This window comes from Bombina bombina, chromosome 1 (assembly GCF_027579735.1).
Source record: "Bombina bombina isolate aBomBom1 chromosome 1, aBomBom1.pri, whole genome shotgun sequence".
NCBI lineage: Eukaryota > Metazoa > Chordata > Amphibia > Anura > Bombinatoridae > Bombina > Bombina bombina.
Genome location: NC_069499.1, coordinates 514,302,682 through 514,329,181, shown reverse-complemented (window position 1 = coordinate 514,329,181; position 26,500 = coordinate 514,302,682). Strand labels below are relative to the sequence as shown.

The window sequence follows — 26,500 nt, the reverse complement described above, 5'->3', positions numbered from 1 at the left end:
TGTAACTTTTTTAATTTAGAATAGGGTAGGGAATTTTTTATTTTGGGGGGCTTTGTTATTTTATTAGGGGGCTTAGAGTAGGTGTAATTAGTTTAAAATTGTTGTAATATTTTTCTTATGTTTGTAAATATTTTTTTATTTTCTGTAACTTAGTTCTTTTTTATTTTTTGTACTTTAGCTAGTTTATTTAATTGTATTTATTTGTAGGAATTGTGTTTAATTAATTTATTGATAGTGTAGTGTTAGGTTAATTGTAGGTAGTTTATTTAATTATTTTATTGATAGGGTAGTGTTAGGTTTAATTATAACTTAGGTTAGGATTTATTTTACAGGTAAATTTGTTATTATTTTAACTAGGTAACTATTAAATAGTTCTTAACTATTTAATAGCTATTTTACCTGGTTAAAATAATAACAAAGTTGCCTGTAAAATAAATATTAATCCTAAAATAGCTATAATATAATTATAATTTATATTGTAGCTATATTATGATTTATTTTACAGGTAAGTATTTAGCTTTAAATAGGAATAATTTATTTAATAAGAGTTAATTTATTTCGTTAGATAAAAATTATATTTAACTTAGGGGGGTGTTAGGGTTAGACTTAGCTTTAGGGGTTAATACATTTATTAGAATAGCGGTGAGCTCCGGTCGGCAGATTAGGGGTTAATAATTGAAGTTAGGTGTCGGCGATGTTAGGGAGGGCAGATTAGGGGTTAATACTATTTATGATAGGGTTAGTGAGGCGGATTAGGGGTTAATACATTTATTATAGTAGCGCTCAGGTCCGCTCGGCAGATTAGGGGTTAATAAGTGTAGGCAGGTGTCGGCGACGTTGAGGGGGGCAGATTAGGGGTTAATAAATATAATATAGGGGTCGGCGATGTTAGGGCAGCAGATTAGGGGTACATAGGGATAACGTAGGTGGCGGCGATTTGCGGTCGGAAGATTAGGGGTTAATTATTTTAAGTAGCTGGCGGCGACGTTGTGGGGGGCAAGTTAGGGGTTAATAAATGTAATACAGGGGTCGGCGGGGTTAGGGGCAGCAGATTAGGGGTACATAAGTATAACGTAGGTGGCGGTCGGCAGATTAGGGGTTAAAAAGTTTAATCGAGTGGCGGCGGTGTGGGGGGAGCTCGGTTTAGGGGTACATAGGTAGTTTATGGGTGTTAGTGTACTTTAGGGTACAGTAGTTAAGAGCTTTATGAACCGGCGTTAGCCAGAAAGCTCTTAACTCCTGCTATTTTCAGGCGGCTGGAATCTTGTCGTTAGAGCTCTAACGCTCACTTCAGAAACGACTCTAAATACCAGCGTTAGAAAGATCCCATTGAAAATATAGGCTACGCAAATGGCGTAGGGGGATCTGCGGTATGGAAAAGTCGCGGCTGAAAAGTGAGCGTTAGACCCTTTAATCACTGACTCCAAATACCAGCGGGCGGCCAAAACCAGCGTTAGGAGCCTCTAACGCTGGTTTTGACGGCTACCGCCGAACTCCAAATCTAGGCCTTAGAGTAAATGCAGCAGTTCACGGTTCATATTCTGAAACTGCAGGAAATTAAAGCATAGGCACAGTTGGTAGTACATGATATCAGTGCAGGCAGTGGCAGGTCAACGTGTTTTTTTGTTTTTGTTTTTTTTTTTAAGCTGGGCCCCCATCCTTAGGGGCCCAGTCGCAGTTGCACCCCCTGTAGCAGATCATGAACTGTATAGCAAGCTTAATTCTTAATTTGGGCATTGGTTACTTTGTGCCCAAAGGTCTCAGCATCTGCTTGAGAATTATTTTTGAGATAAATTTATGATTTTTGCTGTGCATATTTAATACAATTTATTCATGTGTAATTTACATACAATTTTTAAGTTTTTGATAAAATACGATTTTTTGGGGGGGCAAATTTTGTTATGATTTTTGATGCACCTTAACAATATTTTTTTTTCCTGCATATTTTTGTGTGAATGGTTCAATTATTAGTTTGTAAGATATTTTAAATATTAATTTTATTGTGCACTTTTGTAATGTATGCATCTCCTCCCATACAAAAATCCAGTATATGCCCCTTAGCCAGACACCCTTTTTTCAGGGTAAAAAGTGTCTTTAGATCGTTCCACCAGGGAAATAGAAGTACTGGCGAGCATTATTTAATAAACTCACCAGCCTAGAAACCTTTAGATCATCGGTCCCTAAGTTATGGGCACTGGACAGGCAGTATTTTAATTTTTTGTGGCTGTGTGTTTTAATATACAGTAATAGAGGCTGTGATTACTTATATACATTAATAGGAATAGAGAGTAATGCTGGTGGGATATTCCTCTATCAGACCAAACTTTGCCAGTAGTCTTCTTATCCCGGCGTCATGTGGAATAATAGGAAATATCCCAGAGCAGAGAGAGTTTGTAAAATGAGGTAAGCAGTACTCACAGTAGGCAGGGTAGTCCTTAGCGGTAACAGGAAAGCAATTCACTAGTATAGCAGTTTAGGGGTAAACCAATTGAAGGACCAGGGACAGGCAGGAGTCAGTAACAAAAGTAAATCCAGGAGCACAACAGTTCAGGGGTAAACCACAAGGATGGTCAGACAGGCAGAGTTCATCAACAGTATAGCAATGCAGTAGTTCAGGGGTTAAGCAGGCAGAATGGTCAGACAGGCAGAGTTCAGCAACAGTATAGCAATCCAGTAGTTCAAGGGTTAAGCAGGCAGAGTGGTCAGACAAGCAGAGTTCAGCAACAGTATAGCAATCCAGCATAAAGTATAATAACACCCAGGAGCACACTAAGTAACACCTATACTTGGGCAGTGATAGGTAGAAAGTGAGCAACTTACATAGGCGCAGGATTCCCACCACAGGAGATCCTGACCGGCTTCAGAGGGGAAGAGAAGTGCGGCGATGACGTCACCGCTGCACGCACACAGGTGCCGACTCTTCCCTGGCAACGGCCAGAGCAGCAAGCACCGCGTCCCTGGCGACAGCCAGAGCGGCGTGACATAGCTCCCTTCTCAAAGGTTCCCTCCGGGAACCAGAGTCGGCTTCAAAGAATGAGCAGCATGGAATCTGGAGACCAAAGATGGAGCATAAACATCACGGGCAGGAACCCTCTGTTAGCCCATTAGTCTGGGGATGGTAGCCAGAAGACAAGGACACAGTGGTTCCAATCAACTTGCAAAAGGCTCTCTAAAAAGTAAAGAGGAATTCTGGACCTCTGTCAGAAACAATATTCACGGGAATGCCATGAAGTCGTACCACATGCAACAGAAAAAGAGACATTAATTCTTGGGCAGATGGCAGTTTCTTTAAGGGTACAAAATGAGCCAGTCTAGATAATTGATCCACCACAACCCAGATAACCGTATGATGGTGAGAAGAAGGGAGGTCCACAATGAAGTCCATTGCGATGTGTGTCCAAGGCTGTTTGGGAATGGACAACAGTTGGAGTAAGCCAGAAGGTAAGGATCGGGGAGTCTTATTGGCAGCACATGTCGTACAGGCTTTCACATAATCCTGAGCGTTAGACTTCATGGTAGGCCACCATACATGTTGGGAAAGAAGCTTAAAAGTCCTTGTCAAACTGTCAGGGTGCCAGGGATCAGACTGAGTCGAGAAGTGTAAAAATAATCACACCTTTATTAATAACAAAAAATAATAAAAAGTCCACAAGTCAAATAACAAGCCAGGAGTAAAAACCAGAGCTGGTAGTCAGACGAGCCGAGTCAGGAGCCAAAGCGAATAGTCAGACGAGCCGGAATCAGGAACAAGGAAAACAGCAGAGTCAGGAACAAGCCAGGGATCAGGAACCAGGAAGGACGTCAGACAGCCAGGTAATACACAAGAACTCTCACAATCAGGTCTGAGACAATGCAAAGGCAAAGCATACTGAACAGAGGCCCTTTAAATAATAAGTGATGACATCACAATTCTGAGGCTGCATCCTGTTTCACACAGATGATGCAAACCAGTCTGGCCATAAACGGAAGTGCAGGAAATGAGCAGAATCCCCCAAAATGCACCATAGTCAGGAAGAGAGGTGAGTAAAATGGCTGCCAGCAGCACATGGCAAACAAAATAAGGGAAAAAACCCTGACAGTACCCTCCCCTCAACGGCCCCTCCCCCGCGGGAGGACAAAAGGCTTATTGGGGAAACAGGCATGGAAGGCACGGAGGAGGGCGGGAGCATGAACATCAGAGGAGGAAACCCAAGAACGCTCCTCTGGACCGTAGCCCCTCCAGTGAACCAAATACTGTACATGGCCCCTGGACATACGAGAGTCAATAATGCTGCTGACTTCATACTCCTCATGGTTGTCAACAAGATGGGACGAGGCAACACAGTGGTAAACCGATTACAAACCAATGGTTTCAAGAGGGAGACATGAAAAACATTGGAGATATGATTGACCCGTCGGAGTATTCGAAATGGACCAACATAACGGGGAGCCAATTTATTGGAAGGCACACGAATGTTCAAGTTGCGGGAGGACAGCCAAACTCTCTCACCAACCTGGTAGGAAGGCGCGGGCAGACGCCTACGGTCAGCCTGGAACTTTTGGCGCTGCATAGAATGATGAAGGCAATCCTGAATCTGCACCCACGTGGAACGGAGTTGCCGGAGATGCTCCTCCAAAGCTGGAATACCCTGACACATGAATGAATCGGCAACAAGGATGGTTGAAACCCATAATTTGCCATGAACGGAGATAACTTGGAGGAAGCATTAATAGCACTATTACGAGCAAACTCTGCCCAAGGTAACCGTTCAGACCAATTATTGTGGTGATCTGAGACATAGCAACGTAGGAACTGTTCCAGAGCTTGATTAGACCATTCCACAGCCCCATTGGATTGAGGGTGATATGCCGAGGAGAAGGAAAGCTGGATCCCCATTTGAGCACAAAAGGAATGCCAAAATATGGAGACAAAAATACCGCTCATCTGGCCTGTTGGGGCGACAAACGTTTTGCTTTAGATAGATAAGTTAAATTCTTGTGGTCAGTAAGAATGAGCACTGGCACGCTAGTACCCTCAAGAAGATGCCTCCATTCCTTGAGTGCCAATATTATGGCCAGTAATTCTCTGTCGCCAATTTCATAATTTCACTCCGCTGGAGACAATTTCTTAGAGAAGAAACCACACGGATGCAAGGAACTGTCAGGCGTAGGACGTTGAGACAAGAGGGCACCTACTCCAGTCTCAGACGCATTGACCTCAAGAACGAAAGGCAGGACAGAGTTAGGATGAGCCAGAACTGGAGCGGCAGCAAAGGCAGTCTTAAGACTATCAAAGGCCTTAATGGCAGTAGGTGACCAATGGAGTGGATCATTCTCTTTACGGGTCATGTCTCTGATAGGTTTGACCAAGGAAGAAAAGTTTTTAGTAAACTTTCTATAGTAATTGGCGAATCCCAAAAATCGTTGAATAGACCGAAGACCAACTGGGTGAGGCCACTGCAGAACTGCAGATAACTTGTCAGGATCAATGGAGAACCCTGCAACGGAGATAACATAACCTAGGAAGGTTACTTGAGTCTGATGGAACTCACATTTCTCGAGTTTCCAAAACACGTAGTCTCTGAAGAACCCGTGTAACATCAGAACGATGAGCCTCAAGTGTGGGTGAGTGTATGAGGACGTCTTCTAAGTACACCACAACACACTGTTGCAACATATCTCGTAGGACATCATTAATAAATTCCTAGAAAACAGCAGGAGCATTACATAGGCCAAAGGGCATTACAAGATATTCCTAATGCCCGCTCCTGGTATAAACGCTGTTTTCCATTCGTGACCCTCCTTAATCCTAACAAGATTGTACGCTCCTCTCAAATCAAGTTTAGTAAGGACCGTAGCTCCCTTGAGGTGGTCAAAGAGTTCCGTAATGAGCGGAATAGGGTAAGCATTCTTAATGGTAAGAGGATTAAGACCCCTATAATCGATGGTCTTAACTCGCCACCCTTTTTCTTCGCAAAGAAGAAGCCAGCCCCTGCAGGAGAGCAGGATTTGCGGATGATCCCCCGTGACAGAGCATCAGCAACATACTCCTCCATAGCACAATTCTCTGTAACAGACAGAGGGTAAACCCGGCCCTGAGGAGGAATGGCTCCGGGTTGCAGGTCTATGGCACAATCGTAAGACCGGTAAGGAGACAACGTACTGGCACGCACCTTGTCAAAAACGTCTAGGAACACTCGGTACTCCTCTGGCAATTGAGATACCGAAAAAGTGCACAAGACTTTAACTAGTTTCCAAAGACAAGTGGGAATACATTGCGGGGACCACGACAAAATTTCAGACCTGCGCCAGTCGAGACTGGTATTGTGCTTTTGGAGCCAGGGATAACCCAGAACAACCGGAAAATGCAGATAGTTTATCACCTGGAACTGGAGGGTTTCAAAATGTAGAGCCCCAACAGCCATGGACAATGGAGCAGTTTCATGAGTAACGAGTGCGGGCTGAAGGGGCCTGCCATCAATGGCCTCAATAGCAAGCGGATCAGACCAAGGTAAAACAGGAAAGGAGTGCTTTGATACAAAAGCACTGTCAATGAAATAGCCCGCAGCACCGGAGTCAACAAGAGCCTGGGTGACTATGGAGGAGTCCACCCAGGAAAGGACAACCGTGACCAAAGGTTTCTCCTTAAGCGATCCGGGGACGAGCATAAACCACCCAAGGTCTGCCCCCGACAGGACCTTAGGTGTGAGCGTTTCCCGGCCGTGTAGGACAAGACTTCAAAAGGTGGCCCTGTAACCCACAATAGAGGCAGAGCCCCTCCCTCCTCCTAAAGGCCCTCTCCGCCGCAGAGAGACGCGTGAATTCCAACTGCTCAGCAGTACCTGGTGACTCAGGACCAGGAGGCATGGGAGGAGAGGGAGGCATGTGTGGGAACGAACACGTAGGAGACAGCGGAACAGGAGGCTTCCGCAAGCGCTCCTTGAAAGAGGGCCTCTCTCTGAGTCTGATGTCAATTAGGATAAAAAAAGACACCAATGCCTCGAGATCCTCTGGTAAATCTCTGGCAGCAACTTCGTCTTTAATCGCATCAGAGAGCCTATGAAAGAAGGCGACAACAAGGGCTTCATTGTTCCAACCAACCTCTGCGGCAAGCGTACGGAACTCAATAGCATACTGAGCAACAGATTTTGTACCTTGCTGAATAGACATGAGTCTTTTAGCAGCAGAGGAGGAGCGAGCCGGAACATCAAATACCCTGAGGCCACAAATTCAGGGTAATTTGAAATCACAGATTTATTAGTCTCCCACAAGGGATTAGCTCAGGCAAGAGCTGTGTCAGAGTAACGAGATGAGAAATCCCACCTTAGCTTTGTCAGAGGGAAACGCCTGAGGTAACATCTCAAAGTAAATGCCAACCTGGTTCAAAAACCCTCTGCACCGAATAGGATCGCCTCCATATCGCTGAGGTGGAGGTGGAGAACCGGACATGCTCCTGGTAGGACTAGGTGCAGCAGCAGAAACAGGAGCAGCCATAACTTGTGGGACACTTTGTTCCAAATGTGCAGTGCGAGTTAGCAGGGTTTGCAGGGCTAGTGCAAATTGATCCAAGCGGTGATCCTGTTCATCCATCATGGAAATGATGTCAGGTAAAGGTGGATTATTAGCACCATCAGGATTCATGGTCTTTGCGTAATGTCAGGGTGCCAGGGATCAGACTGAGTCGAGAAGTGCAAAAATAATCACACCTTTATTAATAATAAAAAGTCCATAAGTCAAATAACAAGCCAGGAGTCAAAACCAGAGCTGGTAGTCAGACGAGCTGAGTCAGGAGCCAAAGCGAATAGTCAGATGAGCCGGAATCGGGAACAAGGAAAACAGCAGAGCCAGGAACAAGCCAGGGATCAGGAACCAGGAAGGACGTCAGACAGCCAGGTAATACACAAGAACTCTCACAAACAGGTCTGAGACAAGGCAAAGCATACTGAACAGAGGCCCTTTAAATAATAAGTGATGACATCACAATTCTGAGACTGCATCCTGTCTCACACATATGATGCACTCCAGTGTGGCCATAAAAGGAAGTGCAGGAAATGAGCAGCCTCCCCCACAATGCACCATAGTCAAGAAGAGAGGTGAGTAAAATGGCTGCCAGCAGCACATGGCAAACAAAATAGGGAAAAACCCCCGACACAAACCAGGATGTTCTGAAAGTTTACTATCATGAGCCCAGGATAGCACAGGGGTGCATAGGTTCAGAGGTACAAAGAAAATATTGAGAGCCACGGGAGATTTAGGAGGCTTTCTAGACTGGGCACATTGCAGTCTTTGAAGAAGAGCGGTGTTCAGTTGAGCAACCACACAGGAGGGGGGTATGATGTGTTCAAAAGGAGCTTCAGAGGAATCACTAGACTGAGGAAACTGACGGGAAAGGCGTCAGCCTTCTTGTTTTTGGTCCCAGGAAGATAAGAGGCCACAATGTTAAAATGGGAAAAGAACAAGGCCCCCCTGGCCTGTCGAGGATTGAGTCGATGAGCAGTCTCTAGGTATGTCAGATTCTTGTGGTCACTGAGAATCTGAATGAGATTGGCGGTACCCTCTAGCCAATGATGCCATTCAGTCAGGGCCATCTTAATGGCTAAGAGTTCACGATTACCCACGTCGTAATTCCTATCTGCGGGAGTAAAGCATTTAGAGAAAAATGCTACAGGGTGCAACTTGGAGGTCGAAGGATCCCTTTGAGTTAGAACTGCTGCAGCTCCTATCTCGAAAAGGCATCAACGTCTAAAGTGAACTGCAGGTCAGGATCAGGATGGCAAAGCACAGGAGCAGAACAAAAGGTGTTTTTCAGACGAGAGAAGGCACCTACGGCTTCAGGAGGCCAATTTTTACAGTCTTTGTTCCGTTTAGTCAACTCAGAACTGCTGTGAGCTTAGAAGGATCCATGGCAAAACCCTCCTTTGAGATGACATAGCCAAGGAACTGGATCTGAATTTGATCAAACTCACATTTTTCCAGTTTGGCTACCAGAGAATTGTCTCTAAGACGTAGAAGTATCTGTCTTACGTGTTCATGATGCTCCTCAAGGGTGGAGGAGAAAATAAGGATATCATCCAGGTAGATGATGACAGTGTGATTGAGGTCACGGAAGACATTGTTGACAAATGCCTGGAAGACTGCAGGGGCATTACACAACCCAAGGGCATTACAATGTATTTGTAATGCCCTGACCTCGTGTTAAAGGCAGTCTTCCATTCATGCCCTGGGAATATACAAATAAGATAGTACGCCCCACGTAGATCCAACTTGGTGAAGTATCGAGAATCTTGGAGCGAATCATAAAGTCCAGTGATTAAGGGAATAGGATAGCGATTCTTGATGGTGATGTTGTTTAGGGCTCTGTAGTCAATACAGGGTCTGAGCCCACCATCCTTCTTATTGACAAAAAAGAAGCCAGCCCCGGCAGGATAAGTGGAAGGGCGAATAAAAGGTTCTGTTGAATATAGTCCTCCATGGCCTTGGTTTCAACTTTGGAGAGTGGATAAGTTCTCCCTTTAGGAAGTGGGGCTCCAGGAAAGAGATACATTTTGCAGTCTTAAGGACGGTGGGGTTGAAGCACATCCGCTGCTTTCTTTTCAAACACATCTGTAAAATCTGCGTATATTGAGGGAAGGCTTGAAGGAGTCAGTAGACTGGCTATGGGGATGTGGTGCAGAGGAGTTACCTTAGCCAGGCAGGAGTGGAAGCAGGATGTACCCAAGGAGGCCAACTGACCCTCAGTCCAGTCGAATTGTGGGTTGTGTATACGAAGCCAAGGAAGACCAAGGATGACAGGCTGTGCTGGGGAATGAATGACTTCAAACTGCAACTGTTCAGTATGAAGGACTCCCACAGTCAGGGTTAGGGGTGCTAATTTGAAATGGATTAACCCTGAACCAAGGGGAGTGCCATCCAGAGTAGTTATTTTGAGACAGTGTCTTTTTCTGCTGTAGAGGCAACCCTACTTAAATCATAAAACAGTGATCCAGAAAACTTCCAGCTGCCCCTGAATCAATGAAGGCTTGAGCGTGGACAGAATTCTGAAGGAAGGTAAGGTTAACAGGTACCAGGATCCGAGAGGAGTGAGGGGATTTAGTAGTGACCATGCTTAGAGGTACCCCAGTATTATCCTCTAAGCATTTGATTTTCCTGGCCGAATATCACAATTCTTTAGTTGGTGGGAGTTAGAACCACAATAAAAGCATAGTCTCAATCTCCTTCTTTTCTGTCTTTCAGACTCTGTGGGTTTGAAGGAGGAGAGATCCATGGGTTCCTCTACTGAGGTAACTGGAGGTGCTGAAGGGGTAGAGCAGTGCTTTCCAAACTGTGTGTTGATACCTAGGGGGTCACAGATCATCTTAACCTATTGGCGCAGCTCAGTGGGAACTGAAACTATTCCAATTGGTGGCTTTGGTGACACATTGGCTCCTGACTGCACGTGTAGTCTCCTTAATTGGCTCGTGAATGCATGTGTAGTCAGTGAGTGGGAAAAAGAAAGTGGGGTAGTAAGGGCGCTATCAGCTAAAGATACCTATGTGTGGGAAAATAGAGAACAAACTAAAGTGTACGCTTGTAAGCTACTAAAAGTGAATAAATTTGTACAAACATTTGTGGACCCTAGTGCAAAACAATGAAATATATAGTGAATCTTTCTGACAGGAAACAATGTGATATATCAGGTTAAATATGTGTCAACTAAAATAGCTGTTTGACCATAGAAAGGTACTTCAAATGAAATTCTATACAGACTACTAAGTGGTTAAAAAATATATATATATTTAATAAAGTAGTAAAAAATAGATACAAATAAATACTATTTTAAACATTGATATTGATGTATATATGTTTATATACATTAATGTTGAGGTAAAAAATATATCAACTGATGGTTACAATTATAGAAGAAACGTTTCCTATGTTCCCTTATGAGAAATATAATGTTGAACAGACTTAAAAATAATATTAAACAGACTTAAAAATATATACCAATAAAAGCTTTCCAACCAATTTTTTGGATTCAGTCTCTGAAATTCATAAGAATAATAAAAAGTTTGTAGGATAAAAGTTCATAGCGACTTGCTAAAATTCAGAGTAGTGAAGTGGTGCAATATTAAATCTCAAAGATCATGCCCTTTTGAGGCTGTTATATAGTAGCTTTCAGGATCGTGCCTTGATTGTGCTATTTAGACTGCAGGGTATCCAAATTCGTCCTGCGTCCTATCGTTTGTATTTCACAATAAACAGCTATAATATGTTTTCATACCTGGCAGCTTGCTCGTCCAGAGCCGTGATTGTCCCAAAGCCTCCTGTGATGTGCTGCGGTTAGTGTGTGTCTCGTGCTTTCGGCGTCTGACATCACAACCGGCAAATCTGGGGGCTCGATCCACAACTGCCAATCCGTGCTTAGAGACTCATCTGTGCTGTAAGCAAATGGTCTATAGTGACAGCGCTTTTAAGATTATCACCAATGTGTCATCTATAGTGTAGGTTTGAAAGTCCTTTGTGGTATTATTATTACCTGCCCTTAGTGCTGATGCATGCAGGTTTGTGTGGAAAAATAAGGTTGAAAGATAAATATGAGGTCAACCCGGGTTGTTCAAATTCTTAATCAGTATATATTGATGCAATGTAGGTGCACAGTCCCACAATTCAGTACAACGCGTTTCGCTCTCTCCAAGAGCTTTATCAAGGATTCTTGATAAAGCTCTTGGAGAGAGGTAATCACAGTAGGCAGGGTAGTCCTTAGCAGTAACAGGAAAGCAATCCAGCAGTATAGCAGTTCAGGGGTAAACCAATCGAAGGACCAGGGAGAGGCAGGAGTCAGCAACAAAAGTAAATCCAGGAGCACAACAGTTCAGGGGTAAACCACTAGGATGGTCAGACAGGCAGAGTTCATCAACAGTATAGCAATCCAGCAGTTCAGGGTTTAAGCAGGCAGAGTGGTCACACAGGCAGAGTTCAGCAACAGTATAGCAATCCAGTAGTTCAGGGGTTAAGCAGGCAGAGTGGTCAGACAGGCAGAGTTCAGCAACAGTATAGCAATCCAGGAGTTCAGGGGTTAAGCAGGCAGAGTGGTCAGACAAGCAGAGTTCAGCAACAGTATAGCAATCCAGTATAAAGTATAAAGTATAATAACTCCCAGGAGCACACTAAGTAACACCTATACTTGGGCAGTGATAGTTAAAAAGTGAGCAACTTACATCAGCGCAGGATTCACGCCACAGGAGATACTGACGGCTTCAGAGGGGAAGAGACGTGCAGCGATGACGTCACCGCCACACGCACACAGGAGCTGACTCTTCCCTGGCAATGGCCAGAGCAGCAAGCGCCGCGTCCCTGTCAACAGCCATATATATATATATATATATATATATATATATATGTGTGTGTGTGTGTGTGTGACAAACACCTCAACACACTGTACTAATCATTCAGGGAAAAAGGTTACAAATCAAGGGTTATAAGCAAACAAATTAACTCTGCCCTCAATACCCCTACAATACAGGGAGAAGAAAAACATATTGCGTATTCCATTAGTAGTCTAAAATAACCTTGCTGTAGAAGGAACACAAAAAATCATAAAAGACTTACAGCCACTATTAGCGGATCCCACACTCAAAAAATGGCACTCAGACAACCACCCAACCTAAAACATAAACTGGCCACAGGAAGTTACCCCTTGATAAAAAGTACACTCAAAATGGAACCAAGCGCTGCAACAAAGCTCTCTGCAAACTATGTCAACACATTTGTAAAAGCAGCAAAGCAAATCACAAGAATAAGTCATATAACATTAATGGGGCATATTCATGTATATCGGCAAATGTGGTATACATGATACATTGTATTTGAAGTGAGATGTTATATTGGAGAAACAAGCCAAAAACTGCACCTTCGGATGAACTTACACAGACACTCGATCAAAAACCACTGGGAAACAAAATACTGTACACTGTTGGTCAGCATTTCACCCAACCTGACCACTCCATCCACAACCTCAAAATCAAGATTCTCAGAGGCAACTTCAAAAACACCATGGAAAGAAAAACCTTTGAAATGAAAATGATAATGCACTTCAACTTGCTAAATTCTGGACAAATTGTGGACTCTGGTTTCTTAACCCATTATCAACATTTTTTTGTAATGTACTTTCAAATACTGTAGTCAATTACATTGTATATTCTACACTCATTATGCATAGGTACACAGGTAAGCCTATGTCCACACTTTTGTCATTATTATTATTATTCCCCTTTTTCTTTCTTTCTTTCTTTCTTTCTTTCTTTCTTTCTTTCCTTTCTTTCTTTCCTTTCTCCTTTTTTGACTATCTTATATTCCCCTGTATACCTAATTTCCCATCTTCATACATATTGATTCTATGTTGATATATAGCTTTATGTCAGTATATGCTCTGTGTATAACCATATATTTCCCCTGTCTGTTATCCTTCACTGGACACTGTATACCTCTGTCTCCTTAACCCCCCTCGTGATTTGTACAACACCCCCTCCTCCCCCTGCAATCAGACCTCTGTAACATTTCGTCTTTTTAGTCTGTGTTTTAAGATATAATCTGTAAATTCCATCAAATTGGTCAGTATTGCTTCAGACTTGGACCTTCAAACTAGCTTATGTATTCCCGCCGTTTCCTCTCATCCCCAGGCTGGTAGCCAGGTCAATCAGGAGAGGGCGTCGGTGATCTTGATAGCTCCTGCGTGGCCACGCAGGACTTGGTATGCAGATCTGGTGAATATGTCATCGGCTCCACCATGGAAGCTACCTTTGAGACGAGACCTTCTTGTTCAAGGTCCGTTCGAACATCCGAATCTGGTCTCACTCCAGCTGACTGCTTGGAGATTGAACGCTTGATCTTATCAAAACGAGGGTTCTCAGATTCTGTTATTGATACTCTTGTTCAGGCCAGAAAGCCTGTAACTAGAAAAATTTACCACGAAATATGGAAAAAATATATCTGTTGGTGTGAATCTAAAGGATTCCCTTGGGACAAGGTTAAGATTCCTAAGATTCTATCCTTTCTTCAAGAAGGATTGGAGAAAGGATTATCTGCAAGTTCCTTGAAGGGACAGATTTCTGCCTTGTCTGTGTTACTTCACAAAAAGCTGGCAGCTGTGCCAGATGTTCAAGCCTTTGTTCAGGCTCTGGTTAGAATCAAGCCTGTTTACAAACCTTTGACTCCTCCTTGGAGTCTCAACTTAGTTCTTTCAGTTCTTCAGGGGGTTCCGTTTGAACCCTTACATTCCGTTGATATTAAGTTATTATCTTGGAAAGTTTTGTTTTTGGTTGCAATTTCTTCTGCTAGAAGAGTTTCAGAATTATCTGCTCTGCAGTGTTCTCCTCCTTATCTGGTGTTCCATGCAGATAAGGTGGTTTTACGTACTAAACCTGGTTTTCTTCCAAAAGTTGTTTCTAACAAAAACATTAACCAGGAGATAGTCGTGCCTTCTTTGTGTCCGAAACCAGTTTCGAAGAAGGAACGTTTGTTGCACAATTTGGATGTTGTTCGCGCTCTAAAATTCTATTTAGATGCTACAAAGGATTTTAGACAAACATCTTCCTTGTTTGTTGTTTATTCTGGTAAAAGGAGAGGTCAAAAAAGCAACTTCTACCTCTCTCTCTTTTTGGATTAAAAGCATCATCAGATTGGCTTACGAGACTGCCGGACGGCAGCCTCCTGAAAGAATCACAGCTCATTCCACTAGGGCTGTGGCTTCCACATGGGCCTTCAAGAACGAGGCTTCTGTTGATCAGATATGTAGGGCAGCGACTTGGTCTTCACTGCACACTTTTACCAAATTTTACAAGTTTGATACTTTTGCTTCTTCTGAGGCTATTTTTGGGAGAAAGGTTTTGCAAGCCGTGGTGCCTTCCATTTAGGTGACCTGATTTGCTCCCTCCCTTCATCCGTGTCCTAAAGCTTTGGTATTGGTTCCCACAAGTAAGGATGACGCCGTGGACCGGACACACCTATGTTGGAGAAAACAGAATTTATGTTTACCTGATAAATTACTTTCTCCAACGGTGTGTCCGGTCCACGGCCCGCCCTGGTTTTTTAATCAGGTCTGATAATTTATTTTCTTTAACTACAGTCACCACGGTATCATATGGTTTCTCCTATGCAAATATTCCTCCTTAACGTCGGTCGAATGACTGGGGTAGGCGGAGCCTAGGAGGGATCATGTGACCAGCTTTGCTGGGCTCTTTGCCATTTCCTGTTGGGGAAGAGAATATCCCACAAGTAAGGATGACGCCGTGGACCGGACACACCGTTGGAGAAAGTAATTTATCAGGTAAACATAAATTCTGTTATTACTGTCACATTTAGTTGCAACATCACATTTTGAGACATATTATGTTATATTATACACCATATTAATATTCACCATATGCTACTTTATGCATTACTCCAAGATTTATCAACATAAATTTGATTTTTTGTATTTAAATACTAGATTTTAGACTGTTTTGCTCCACAATCGTGGTTTATTTTGATATTTATTATGTGTGATTTTTATCACATTTTGGGATCGAATATACTATGTAATTATAAAAATTACAAATTTATCTAAAGAAATCGGAACACTAGGGCACTATTTATAATACAGTGCATACCATTTAGTTGAGCCAAGTCAATATTGGGTTAATGTTTCGCTGTAAATTTCATATATGCTGCTTGTAGAGTGCAGCATTGGTAAAATTACCGTAGTATAGAAACCCCCATTAATACCTATAAAGTACAACGTTAGGACATATTATTAAGAGGACAGATTATTTTGTAAAAAGTTTACGGCTATGAATAATTCTAGATATAGGCGAAAAAAACCCTACAGAGGTTAAAATTCATATGCACCCGGCCAATTAATATATGGAATTAATATAGGGAAATATTACTGATGGATGAGCCATATAACATATATAGTATAGGAATAGACTATCACTGTTGGGAGATCTATAGAATAGAAAGAAAATCCCCCTTACACTTATACACATACGTATATCAGATAGAAAGCTAGTCTTTTGTACATATACACGTATATTATAAAAAACAAATAGACAGTTTTCTTGCATATATAAGTACATTGGATTTCCTTAACATTTTGTAATTAGGAGACTAGCCACCTTAGACAGGTATCAGTGATTAATTGTTAAACACACCCCTCTGAAAGGAGGATACTGTTTGTTAGCTGGCTATATAAAGCAGAGGCAGGAGAGGTAGGAATAAGAACAATTTTATGCCTGATGAAACGGTGCAAAACCGAGAAACGCGTTGCATTATTGGGGTCACTGTCAACCCCTTTTTTATCCACCTAACACAGCAATTGTTCTGTTGTGTTTTTTAACTTTTGCTTTTAATAAATATTTGTATTTTACTGGAAATACGCCTTTGAGTGGATATCATTACCTACCTACTGCCCTGCTGATACATAAGAGTCTCTCTACTTTTTTGGGACTTTGTGTTACCTATTGGAGCCATTTGATTACAGCATTAAGAAATCTGATCTGGGGTGAGCTGCTACACCTGCCTAAAATTTGCAGCTTGTTTCTACCAGCACATAAGTGTGCTCATGGAGTATGTGAGTAACCATCTGTACCACTGAAAATATTGTTTGTTATATTTTTAACAGTCTGCACATGTAGTGCTTTTTTTCTGTGTCTCCTTTTCCATCTCCAGCATCACAGTACTACCTGAGAGGTGAGCTGCCACACCTATTTGAATCTGCAGCCTGCTACTACCAGCACATTGGTGTGCTTGTGAAGTGTGTGAGTACCCATTTGGCTCTACTACTGTTATTACTGATTTTTATATCTGTTGATCCTACACATGAGGCGCCCCTCTATTTTCTTCTATTCCTCACAGCTTCTTATTCAGCAACTGATGTCAATCTTCCAAATAAAGCTGTATAAACAAAATATCTGACAGTATTTTTATTTTAAATTAATTAATACACTGTGTCTAATTTTAAACAACTTTCCAATTTACTGTTATCACCAATTTTGCTTTGTTATTTTGTATTCTTAGTTGAAAGCTAAACCTAGGAGGTTAATATGCTAATTTCTTAGACCTTGAAAGCCGCTTATAATCTGAAAGCATTTTGACAATTTTTCACCACTAGAGAGCATTAGTTCATGTGTTTCACATACATAGCATTGAGCTAATACACATGAATTTGCCGAGGAGTGAGCACTGATTGGCTAAAATGCAAGTCTGTCAAATGAACTGAAATAAGGGGGCAGTCTGAAGAGGCTTAGATACAAGGTAATTACAGAGGAATGGGTAATAAAGGAATTTTCTATCTTTTTAAACAACAAACATTCTGGTGTTGACTGTCCCTTTAAGAGCTATACAATATTTTCTGCATGTTTTTCAAAGACCATCAAAATATATTAAAGTTGATTAAACACTAAAGACCTGATCATAAATTTTTTAGAAAAGTGTTTCTGCAAAATTCTCTATTAAAGTCTAGAGGATTTTTGTACATAAATCATTTGATCAGCATTTCTAAAGGATTGTAATTAACCCTTAAATCCCTACGTTTGTAAGCTTAGAAAATCCATTAAAGATGTTTCTTGGTGGATTCTCACTACAGCTTATTAGCTCCTTAAATAATCCTGCAGTTGATTTAGATAAACCTCAAGCACATATGTTAAAAAAATCATTCTAAACTTACATTTGCTTATAATTTTTCTGATGTATTTCTTAGGTATAGTGAAAATGAAAGCTATTATCTTGGCTGCTGGTTATGGTACAAGACTCCTTCAAGACCTTCAGAAGGACAGTAACGAAAAATTGAAGCATCTGATTGGAATCCCAAAACCTTTGCTTCCAGTTGGGCAGCTCCCACTTATATCATATTGGGTGAAAGCCTTGAAAGAAACAGATGATATCTTGGATATTTTTGTGATTGTGAGTTTTCATCTTTTCCAACATTTGCAGCTGTTAGGGAATAATTTGGCATAATTTTCTCTGAAACAACACACTAAAGAAACCCCAGGAAAACACACTAACAACTATGTTCTATTATCAATAAATAATGACAGCATTCAGGCCTAGAGTATAGCACATTTTTTCTAATGTCAGGAGACCTTTCAGTTGATTGGAAAGAGAATTATGATCTCTGTAGAATGTCTGTCCTGATTCAGGCCCCACTCGGATGTAAACTTACTTCAAGTACCCTAAATCCATATGAGGTAAGAAAGATTGTATCGGTGAAACACTTGGCTCCTCCCAGAGTATGGAACTCGATAGCTGGATCGTAAAGGCTCCTCCGTTTCCCCAATCAATCCGAAAAGAAACTTTCAGCAGCCAGTGATGCCTCTGTCACGTGAGTCTGAAGTTAACACGAATCTCTCAGCAAAGACATGGAAGAAAGAACCAAAAAATGGCTCATAGTGTTAAACTGTTTATTGAAAATGTATACGAAAAATAACACCACATGTAGTAATCCCACTCACATTTAAACCCCTCAATATTATGAGGTATGAAAACAGCAATAAAATAAAGGTGAAAAAATTCAGCAAACAGCGAATATTCCTTAAATAATATACCAAGATCCAAAAAACTCTAGACAAAAAGAGGTACACAGCCTCTATAACCTTACATGTTTCGAAGGGTAATATTGAATAAACTCCCTTCTTCCTCAGAGGTATATATTACAACTGTAATTGAAAGCCTATAAATACTGCTGGAGGCACTGATACTGATCACATAGGGGGCGTGGACCCTAGTTTCCAGAAATGTGACGTGGATGATGTTACCGGCGTAGGCGTAAGGTGTCATAGACGCCAAGGCCGTGCTAGGCAACCTGTTGCTATGGACGCCATTACCATTCCGTGAAGAGTATTACTCTCCACTAGTCCCGCATAGCACTATTGGAAACCAGGAATACCACATACGTTTGTACAAAAAAAGTTTAGTTTCTCTATATACAAGTAAAGTCTAAAAGGATAATATAACAATTGTGTAAAAATATTAAAAAGTTTAAAATATTAATAAACACACACATATTTAAAATAGGACAACTAGATAAATAAAAATACATGTTATATTCATATAAGAAAAACACACATATATATATATATATATATATATATACTGTATGTATGTATGTGTGTGTGTGTGTATATATATATATATATATATATATATATATATATATATACAAATAACTCTAATTTCATCATGTGTCTAGAAAAATATATATAATAATTAACCAACAGAGGAGTATTTTTCTATATCTATCATCTTAAGGACTCCAGTGGCAACCTGTGAAGCTCTGGTGAACTTCATGCCCAAGAGGGTTAAGGCAGTGCTGGAAAATAATGGTGGCCCCACAAAATATTGACACTTTGGGACCAATTTGGACATTTCCACTTAGGGGTGTACTTACTTTTGTTGCCAACGGTTTAGACATTAATGGCTGTGTGTTGAGTTATTTTGAGGGGACAGCAAATTTACACTGTTATGCAGGCTGTACACTCACTACTTTACATTGTAGCAAAGAGTCATTTATTCAGTGTTGTCACATATATATATATATATATATATATATATAGTACATAAAATAATGGTATAATTTGAATCTGCTGGGTCTGCTAAAAACAATATATAACTCGTTTTTATGTGCGGGGTTCTCATTGAAGAGTGGCCTACAGTAGGCCTGAAATGTGAGAAGCATCTAAAGACTCCAAAACAGCTCTGCAGTTAAGGGGTTAAATTAGCTTTCTAGATAAATGAATTGGGCTATGCATCTGCTGCTGATATTGATAGAAGTTGTAGGACTACATGGGAGATCCTTGTGCACTGGTAATAAGACCACCATGATAAAATAATATGTAGATGGATGGCTATGCTAGTTTTAGAATGAAATATTGTATTTACAAATATAACCCTTTAGATCAAAAAACAACAACATGCAGTGGAAAATAAATAGCACTTCTCTTTAGAGATATAATACTTACCTGTTCTTGTGTATTTATTTTATTTTCCAGACCAATGCTTTGTACTACAGTAAATTTGAAGAATGGGCACAAAACTGTAGTTCAGTAACAGTTATAAATGATGGAACTTCCAGTAATGAGGTATGTTGATATATAAATAGGCTGCTTTTAAAATCAATAGGGCAATATGTTTCTTTGGTGGAGGTTAAAGGGACAGTATACACCAATTTTCATATAACTACATGTAATAGACACTACTATAAAGAAGAATATGCACAGATACTGATATAAAAATTGAGTATAAAACCTTAAAAACTTACTTAAAAGCTCACGTTAACACTGTTGATGAGGTTAGTCTGGGACACCCAGTGAAAGGGGCTGAGGAAACAATTAGAGCAGACCCTCCCCCTTCCCTGCATATGAAAAGACAGATAACATAACCCGGAGCCAGCAGAAGTATGTAAACGCATGTATACATCTGGCACTGTGGGGCTTGGTTAGGAGTCTGGAAATCAGCACAATTTTCTTAAAAAATAAGCAAAATCAGTTTTTATACAGTTGTTTGCATGCTTAGCCTGTCTTTACATAAGTAAATATGGTGTTTTTCTTATATCTTGTGCAATGTATCTGCTTTATACAAACTCTCTTCCAGTGGATTTAAATGCTATAGAAAATGAACACCAAATTGAACAGCTTTACGCAGCACATTAAAATAGGGACTTAAAGTGACAGTAAAGTCAAAATTTAATTTTCAGGATTCAGATAGAGCATGCAATTTTAAACGGTACTCTATGGCAGCAGTGTTCTGCAACATTATTTGTAGCTTTGTTATACAATAAGCACTGCTGCCATAGAGTACTAGACACATGCACACTCCTGAGCTCTTATGAGCCTACCTAGTTTTACTCTTTAATAAAAGATACCAAGAGAGCGAAGCAAATTTGATAACAGAAGTAGAATGGAAAGTTGTTTAAAATGGCATGCTCTATCTAAATATTTACTTTACTGTCCCTTTTAAAATGACCACAATATGTTTTTAAGAGGTTAAAAAGTATTCAATTACAAAATTGTAAAAACTATTTAGAAAAAGTCATGGAAAATCCATCCTGGTTGACAGGTATAATGTGTGTGTGAGAGAGAATTTAATCAGTAGTTTATTATTATTATTATTATTATTATTATTATTAAAGACAGTGCACAGTTTAAAAAATAGCTCTCCCCGCTGTTGACGGCTGTTTTGGCACGCTTAAGCCCCATGCAGTTGTGAATCTGCTCTTAGAGAAGAGTGGGAAGCAGCCAAGCCTTCGATCTGTGATGGCGATAATATTCTCATCCCAGTTCTGTTCTCTTTAGATTGTTTTATTAGTTAGAACATTCTAATGATGAGGGTTCATACTGTTTATATGGCTGTATTTTCGCGCGCTTATGTTATTGCTCTGTATGACCCTGTATAGAATCTCAGGATGTTATGTTTTTCTTCCCTCTGATGTTCGCAATCGCAGTAGTGGCAACCGCTTCGCGGACTAGGGTGTACTAGTCTAGTTGTTCCTTCATATGTTTATTTTTCGAGCTCTCTTTTTTACTGGTGTGCTTTTCAGATTCGCCATTGTGGCCGGTTTCTATAGCACCGCTATGTTCTTTTGCAAGGGATGTTATCTACACATCAGGTTGCAGGTGCATTTATCTTGTTATACCTCTGAAGGGTTAAATAAGATGTGTTTAAATATACTTAGGGGCACAAGATCTGTTATCTCTACAAATATTTTTTATTTGGTGCATGGAAGTTGTAATAATTCTTACAATACTCCATTATGAATCGGCACTTTACTTTCAGGACATGTGTTGTTTTTGAGAGTGTGTTCCCTTAGTATTTGTCGCCACCTAGTAGCAGTTCATCGCATATGTGTCAATTTTGTTAAAGGGACCGTCTACACCAGAATTTTTATTGTTTTAAAAGATAGATAATCCCTTTATTACCCATTCCCCAGTTTTGCATAACCAACACTGTTATATTAATATACTTTTAACCTCTGTGATTATCTTGTATCTAAGCCTCTGCAAACTGCCCCTTTATTTCAGTTCTTTTGACAGACTTGCAGTTTAGCCAATCAGTGCCTGCTCCCAGATAGCTTCGCGTGCACAAGCACAGTGTTATCTATATAAAAATACGTGAACTAACACCCTCTAGTGGTGAAAAACTGTTAAAATGCATTCTGAAAAGAGGTGGCCTTCAAGGTCTAAGAAATTAGCATATGAACCTCCTAGGTTAAGCTTTCAACTAAGAATACCAAGAGAACAAAGCAAAATTGGTGATAAAAGTAAATTGGAAAATTGTTTAAAATGACATGCTCTATCTGAATCATGAAAGTTTATTTTGGCCTAGACTGTCCCTTTAAGTATAAGATACAACCCCATTCTCCTTTTGTGAGGAGTTCATGTGTTTATTTATATTCATATTTTGGGTCTCTTAAAGGAATAATCCTCAATATAGCCTTAAGACACTAATAATATATTCGTTTAACTGGGGGTGGTGAGGGAAAAGTAATGGGTTATTAAGTTTAAATTCAAGGGCTAAATCACCTTTAATAATACTTGTAGTCCCTGAATTCCAGAACCTTATGCAGTAATATACATGAAAATGTACAAAAATGTATGCAAAGAGACTTGCAACACAACAGGAAAGACTGCAGGTTACTGGATTATATAATACTTAGGCCCACTTATGATTAAGGTCAGACAAGTGAAGATAGATAAATATGTGGATTAAATCACACAAACATACTCATTTATACAAGATAACTTTATTGGAGAAAAAATATTAAAAGTCCGACTGGACTCATACTCATGCACACACACACATACAATTAAAACTAGCTGAAACTCAGGTAATAATGGTTTACTATCAAAAAGCACTCCAATAATAAATAATTTGTTACTGCCAAGGGATATCACTAATATGGCATTGAATTATAATTTATCCCAGGCAGTGTACAAATGACTATAGACAGCAGGAGAATGTGTCTAATAAGTTTGTTAGTCTTTCCTAGGAGCAAACCTGCATAGTGAGGAATAAGTAAAATGCTGTATAATTTTGTGTGCTAGGATGTCAGTGTATTCATTAGCTGTCCATGCACAAAAATAAATATATTAATAGCTTATTCACAAAATAAGTGAAGGTTGCGCTGTAATTGTTATTACAGATATTACAACTGGTAATTGTTAGTTTTTAAGTATATAGGAACCACAGATGTTTTGGTGTCAACCTTAAATTCGTAATGAAGTGTAGTATATGCCTTTAATTAAAATATCCAGCGTTGCAATTACTGTGTGTCACCCACTACTAAGGATTGTTATGTCAAATTCGATAGCTGAATGGAGGAAGTTTACTGGTCAAATACATATGCTATTGTAGTCAAAGTATCATAACATTAGGTATACTGAATCACTAAAAATCGTTGTTGCTAATAAACACTAAATCCAGCAAACAAAATAATTAAAGTACTTAGGGTAGCTCCAAATATATTGAGTATCGGTGAATGACCCTCCTAAATAGATACTACTTGCAACAGACCGAAACTCGTTGTTACAAATGTGTCTATTATATCATATTGTAACTAAAAGTAATGGAGTTGGTGATATGCAGGATCCACAGGTATTCAGACGATCAGATCACTGTTGATCATATTAGTGATATCCCTTGGCAGTAACAAATTATTTATTATTGGAGTGCTTTTTGATAGTAAACCATTATTACCTGAGTTTCAGCTAGTTTTAATTGTATGTGTGTGTGTGCATGAGTATGAGTCCAGTCGGACTTTTAATATTTTTTCTCCAATAAAGTTATCTTGTATAAATGAGTATGTTTGTGTGATTTAATCCACATATTTATCTATCTTCACTTGTCTGACCTTAATCATAAGTGGGCCTAAGTATTATATAATCCAGTAACCTGCAGTCTTTCCTCTTGTGTTGCAAGTCTCTTTGCATACATTTTTGTACATTTTCACTAATAATATATTATTTTATAAAGGTTCTCTGTTAGTCACTGTACTACTTGGGTGACTGGAGTTTTAGACCTTTTAGAGGCATGACAATCTCCTATGGAAGAATAGAGATCTTTCCCAGATTTATATATTATGGACCACATATATTCTCTATCATACTGATGTATGTTTTCTAGGGATGTCATGTATGTTGCCCTATCTTAAATTTAAGGGCTTGTTTATCTCCTCTCATATTGAGAGAGCTATTGCTCTTATATATTTTTTCTTTGAATAGCCATCTATAGTAGGCAAGCAGAAGGTTTGCAGTTTGCAACAATCTGCAGCTACTGGCACCTTGAATGTATGTTTGCAAGCTGATTTTCCTATAATTTTTATATAGGAAAAGTATATTACAATATTTCTCCTATAGAGGTGTCATAATTTCTAATGCCTGTGACATTTTTTTGTCCCTTGTCTTTTTATTCTTTTTTAGTGGTCATGCGCCCTAAATTGGTTTTATTGTTAACCAGTGTTGATAACAGGACGTTATTTTCCCTATGAGGATAGCTTGTCTTGCATCTATAGGGTTGTTTATTCGTTCTCGTCTGTTGGGGCTATATATCCTTTTACAAAGGATAGTCCTGGACATGTCTGTGACATATCTTTTCCTAAAGGTAAATACAAAATAAAAAAGTGTATTTTTCTCTCTTGAAAAACGGTGTGCGATCTTCAGCATGAAGGGTTCGCGCCCGATCTGACCTCAGGTCATGTAGAGTCTATCGCCACTCTACACTGAATGCATCTGATCCTGTCTGATCTCTAAAGTTAAGTAGGGCCAGACCTGGTCAGTACCAGGATGGGTGACCACTTGGGATCACCAGGTATATTAGGCTTAATACCTCCATCTTTTCTCAGGCTTGGATCGTGACGCCTTAGTTCCTGGAAAAGTATCCTCCAGTGGAACAGACAGAGCAAACTGGGCTCTGAACCTGGAGCCTGTGGTTTAATCCCAGGCAGAGCCTAGCAAGGAAGTCACTAGTGGTACCCTCGGCATGCAGTTTGCATTTTCAGTGGAAGTAGTATCTGAGGGATACAGGAGGAACTGTTTTTCTTGTTCTCCTAGAGACAGATTTTTCCTATCTGGATTATCTTAAGTCCAGTTTAAGAGATAGGCATCCAGACTTTTTTCTAGATTTCCTTACCAAGAGATTTGTTCCAGCTCTTCTGGTGAAGCAGGTCAGGGAACATCCTATTCATGGTTCCAAAGGAAGTGGGAATTTTTAGTATCTAGATCGTTCTTCTAAGGGAGACGATCGTTTTCTCCTTCAGTTCAGGGTCTGTACATGACGCCTTAGTCTTGATGCATGGGTATACTAGGTTCCTATTCTCTAGGAGCCTTCCCATTTCGGAATTTTGCTTTTTGCCCTATTTATCCAATTTGTAGCCCTCGCCCCTTGATTATTTCTAGTTCTATGGGCTCTTCTGGCAGTTGCCAGATCTCTAGAATGAGGGGCGTTTTTTCTGGATGATATTTTGGTTTGGGCGCGCTCTCAACCAGATATCTCTTGTTGATTCTACTCTCTTTTGGGTGGATGGTGTGTCTGGATAAGAATCCAGTTACTAGGGAATACTTTTTAGGAATTATCATAGTTTTGATCTCCATGTAGTTTTTCTTATTATGGTCAGGAACATCAAGTCCTTTTGGATATGGTTTTCTCTGCAGTCCTCTGCCCGCTTCGGTGACTCTGTGTTTGGAATAATGGGTCCTTTGGTGGACTCCATAGACATTGTTTCTTTTGCCCGCTTCAATCTGAGACCTGTCAGCTGTCGAGCTGGGGAGCAATTGGTTTTTGTTTTTTATTGACTCAGGATCTCGGACAGAGAGGAGTCTTCTCTCTCACTAATCATCTTGGATCAGGGAACTATCTTCAATGCTCTCTTGATTTCATCTATTTTTTGTCTGATTTCTCAGATATCAGTTGGTCTGCATCCTCAGTGGCGTTTTTTTTTTTCTCCTCTAGGGAGGAACTTGGATTTCCTTACCTATAAAGGAGATGACTCACATTCTCCAGTGGGTGGAGTCTCTCGTTTGTCTCCTCTCTGCCATCCTCATCCCAGGGCTGAGCTTCTGGGAGGCGGATCCCTGAGCAGGCAGACTTTTCATCCATGAGAGTGGGCTTTTTTTCTTCTTGTATTCTCGAGGATATCCCTCAGGTGGGGGGTTCCGGAGTTGTATATGATGGCGTCTCATCTAAACGCTATTCTTCCAAGGTACAGATCAAGAGATCTTCAAGCAGTTCTGATGATGATGTAGCAGTTTCCTTGGGACTTCGCTCTAGCATCCTGTTCTTTCTGTTTTGCCCTCCTTCCTCGAGTAATAGCTCGTATCTATCAGGAAAGGGTGTCTTGGGTCCTAATAGCTCCTGCCCGACCTCGCAGGATCTGGTTCACTGATCTGGTGAAGATGTCTTCCAATAATGTTCAAAAGTAAAGAGACTGCTCAGTATTCTTATTCGTGCAAACAAATTAGTGTAAAATGAAAGTTCATAGGTGTAACTAACTCTATCAAAGAGTCCCACTACTGCG

At 40.4% G+C, this 26,500-nt stretch overlaps 1 protein-coding gene across 2 annotated transcripts in view; it reads left to right on the top strand.

Annotated features, from left to right (window-relative positions):
• Positions 1-26,500, top strand: part of LOC128645551 (UTP--glucose-1-phosphate uridylyltransferase-like) — a 71,205-nt gene that overhangs the window by 11,407 nt on the left and 33,298 nt on the right. Inside the window, exons 2-4 of one of the 2 annotated variants that reach the window (XM_053698604.1) lie at positions 16,666-16,752; positions 17,696-17,898; positions 19,983-20,072. In XM_053698604.1, the coding sequence (XP_053554579.1) occupies positions 17,707-17,898; positions 19,983-20,072 (282 nt within the window). In that variant the 5' untranslated portion in view covers positions 16,666-16,752; positions 17,696-17,706. Of the gene's footprint in view, positions 1-16,363; positions 16,755-17,695; positions 17,899-19,982; positions 20,073-26,500 lie in introns of those variants that run through there. The other variant, XM_053698603.1, reaches the window with a different exon arrangement.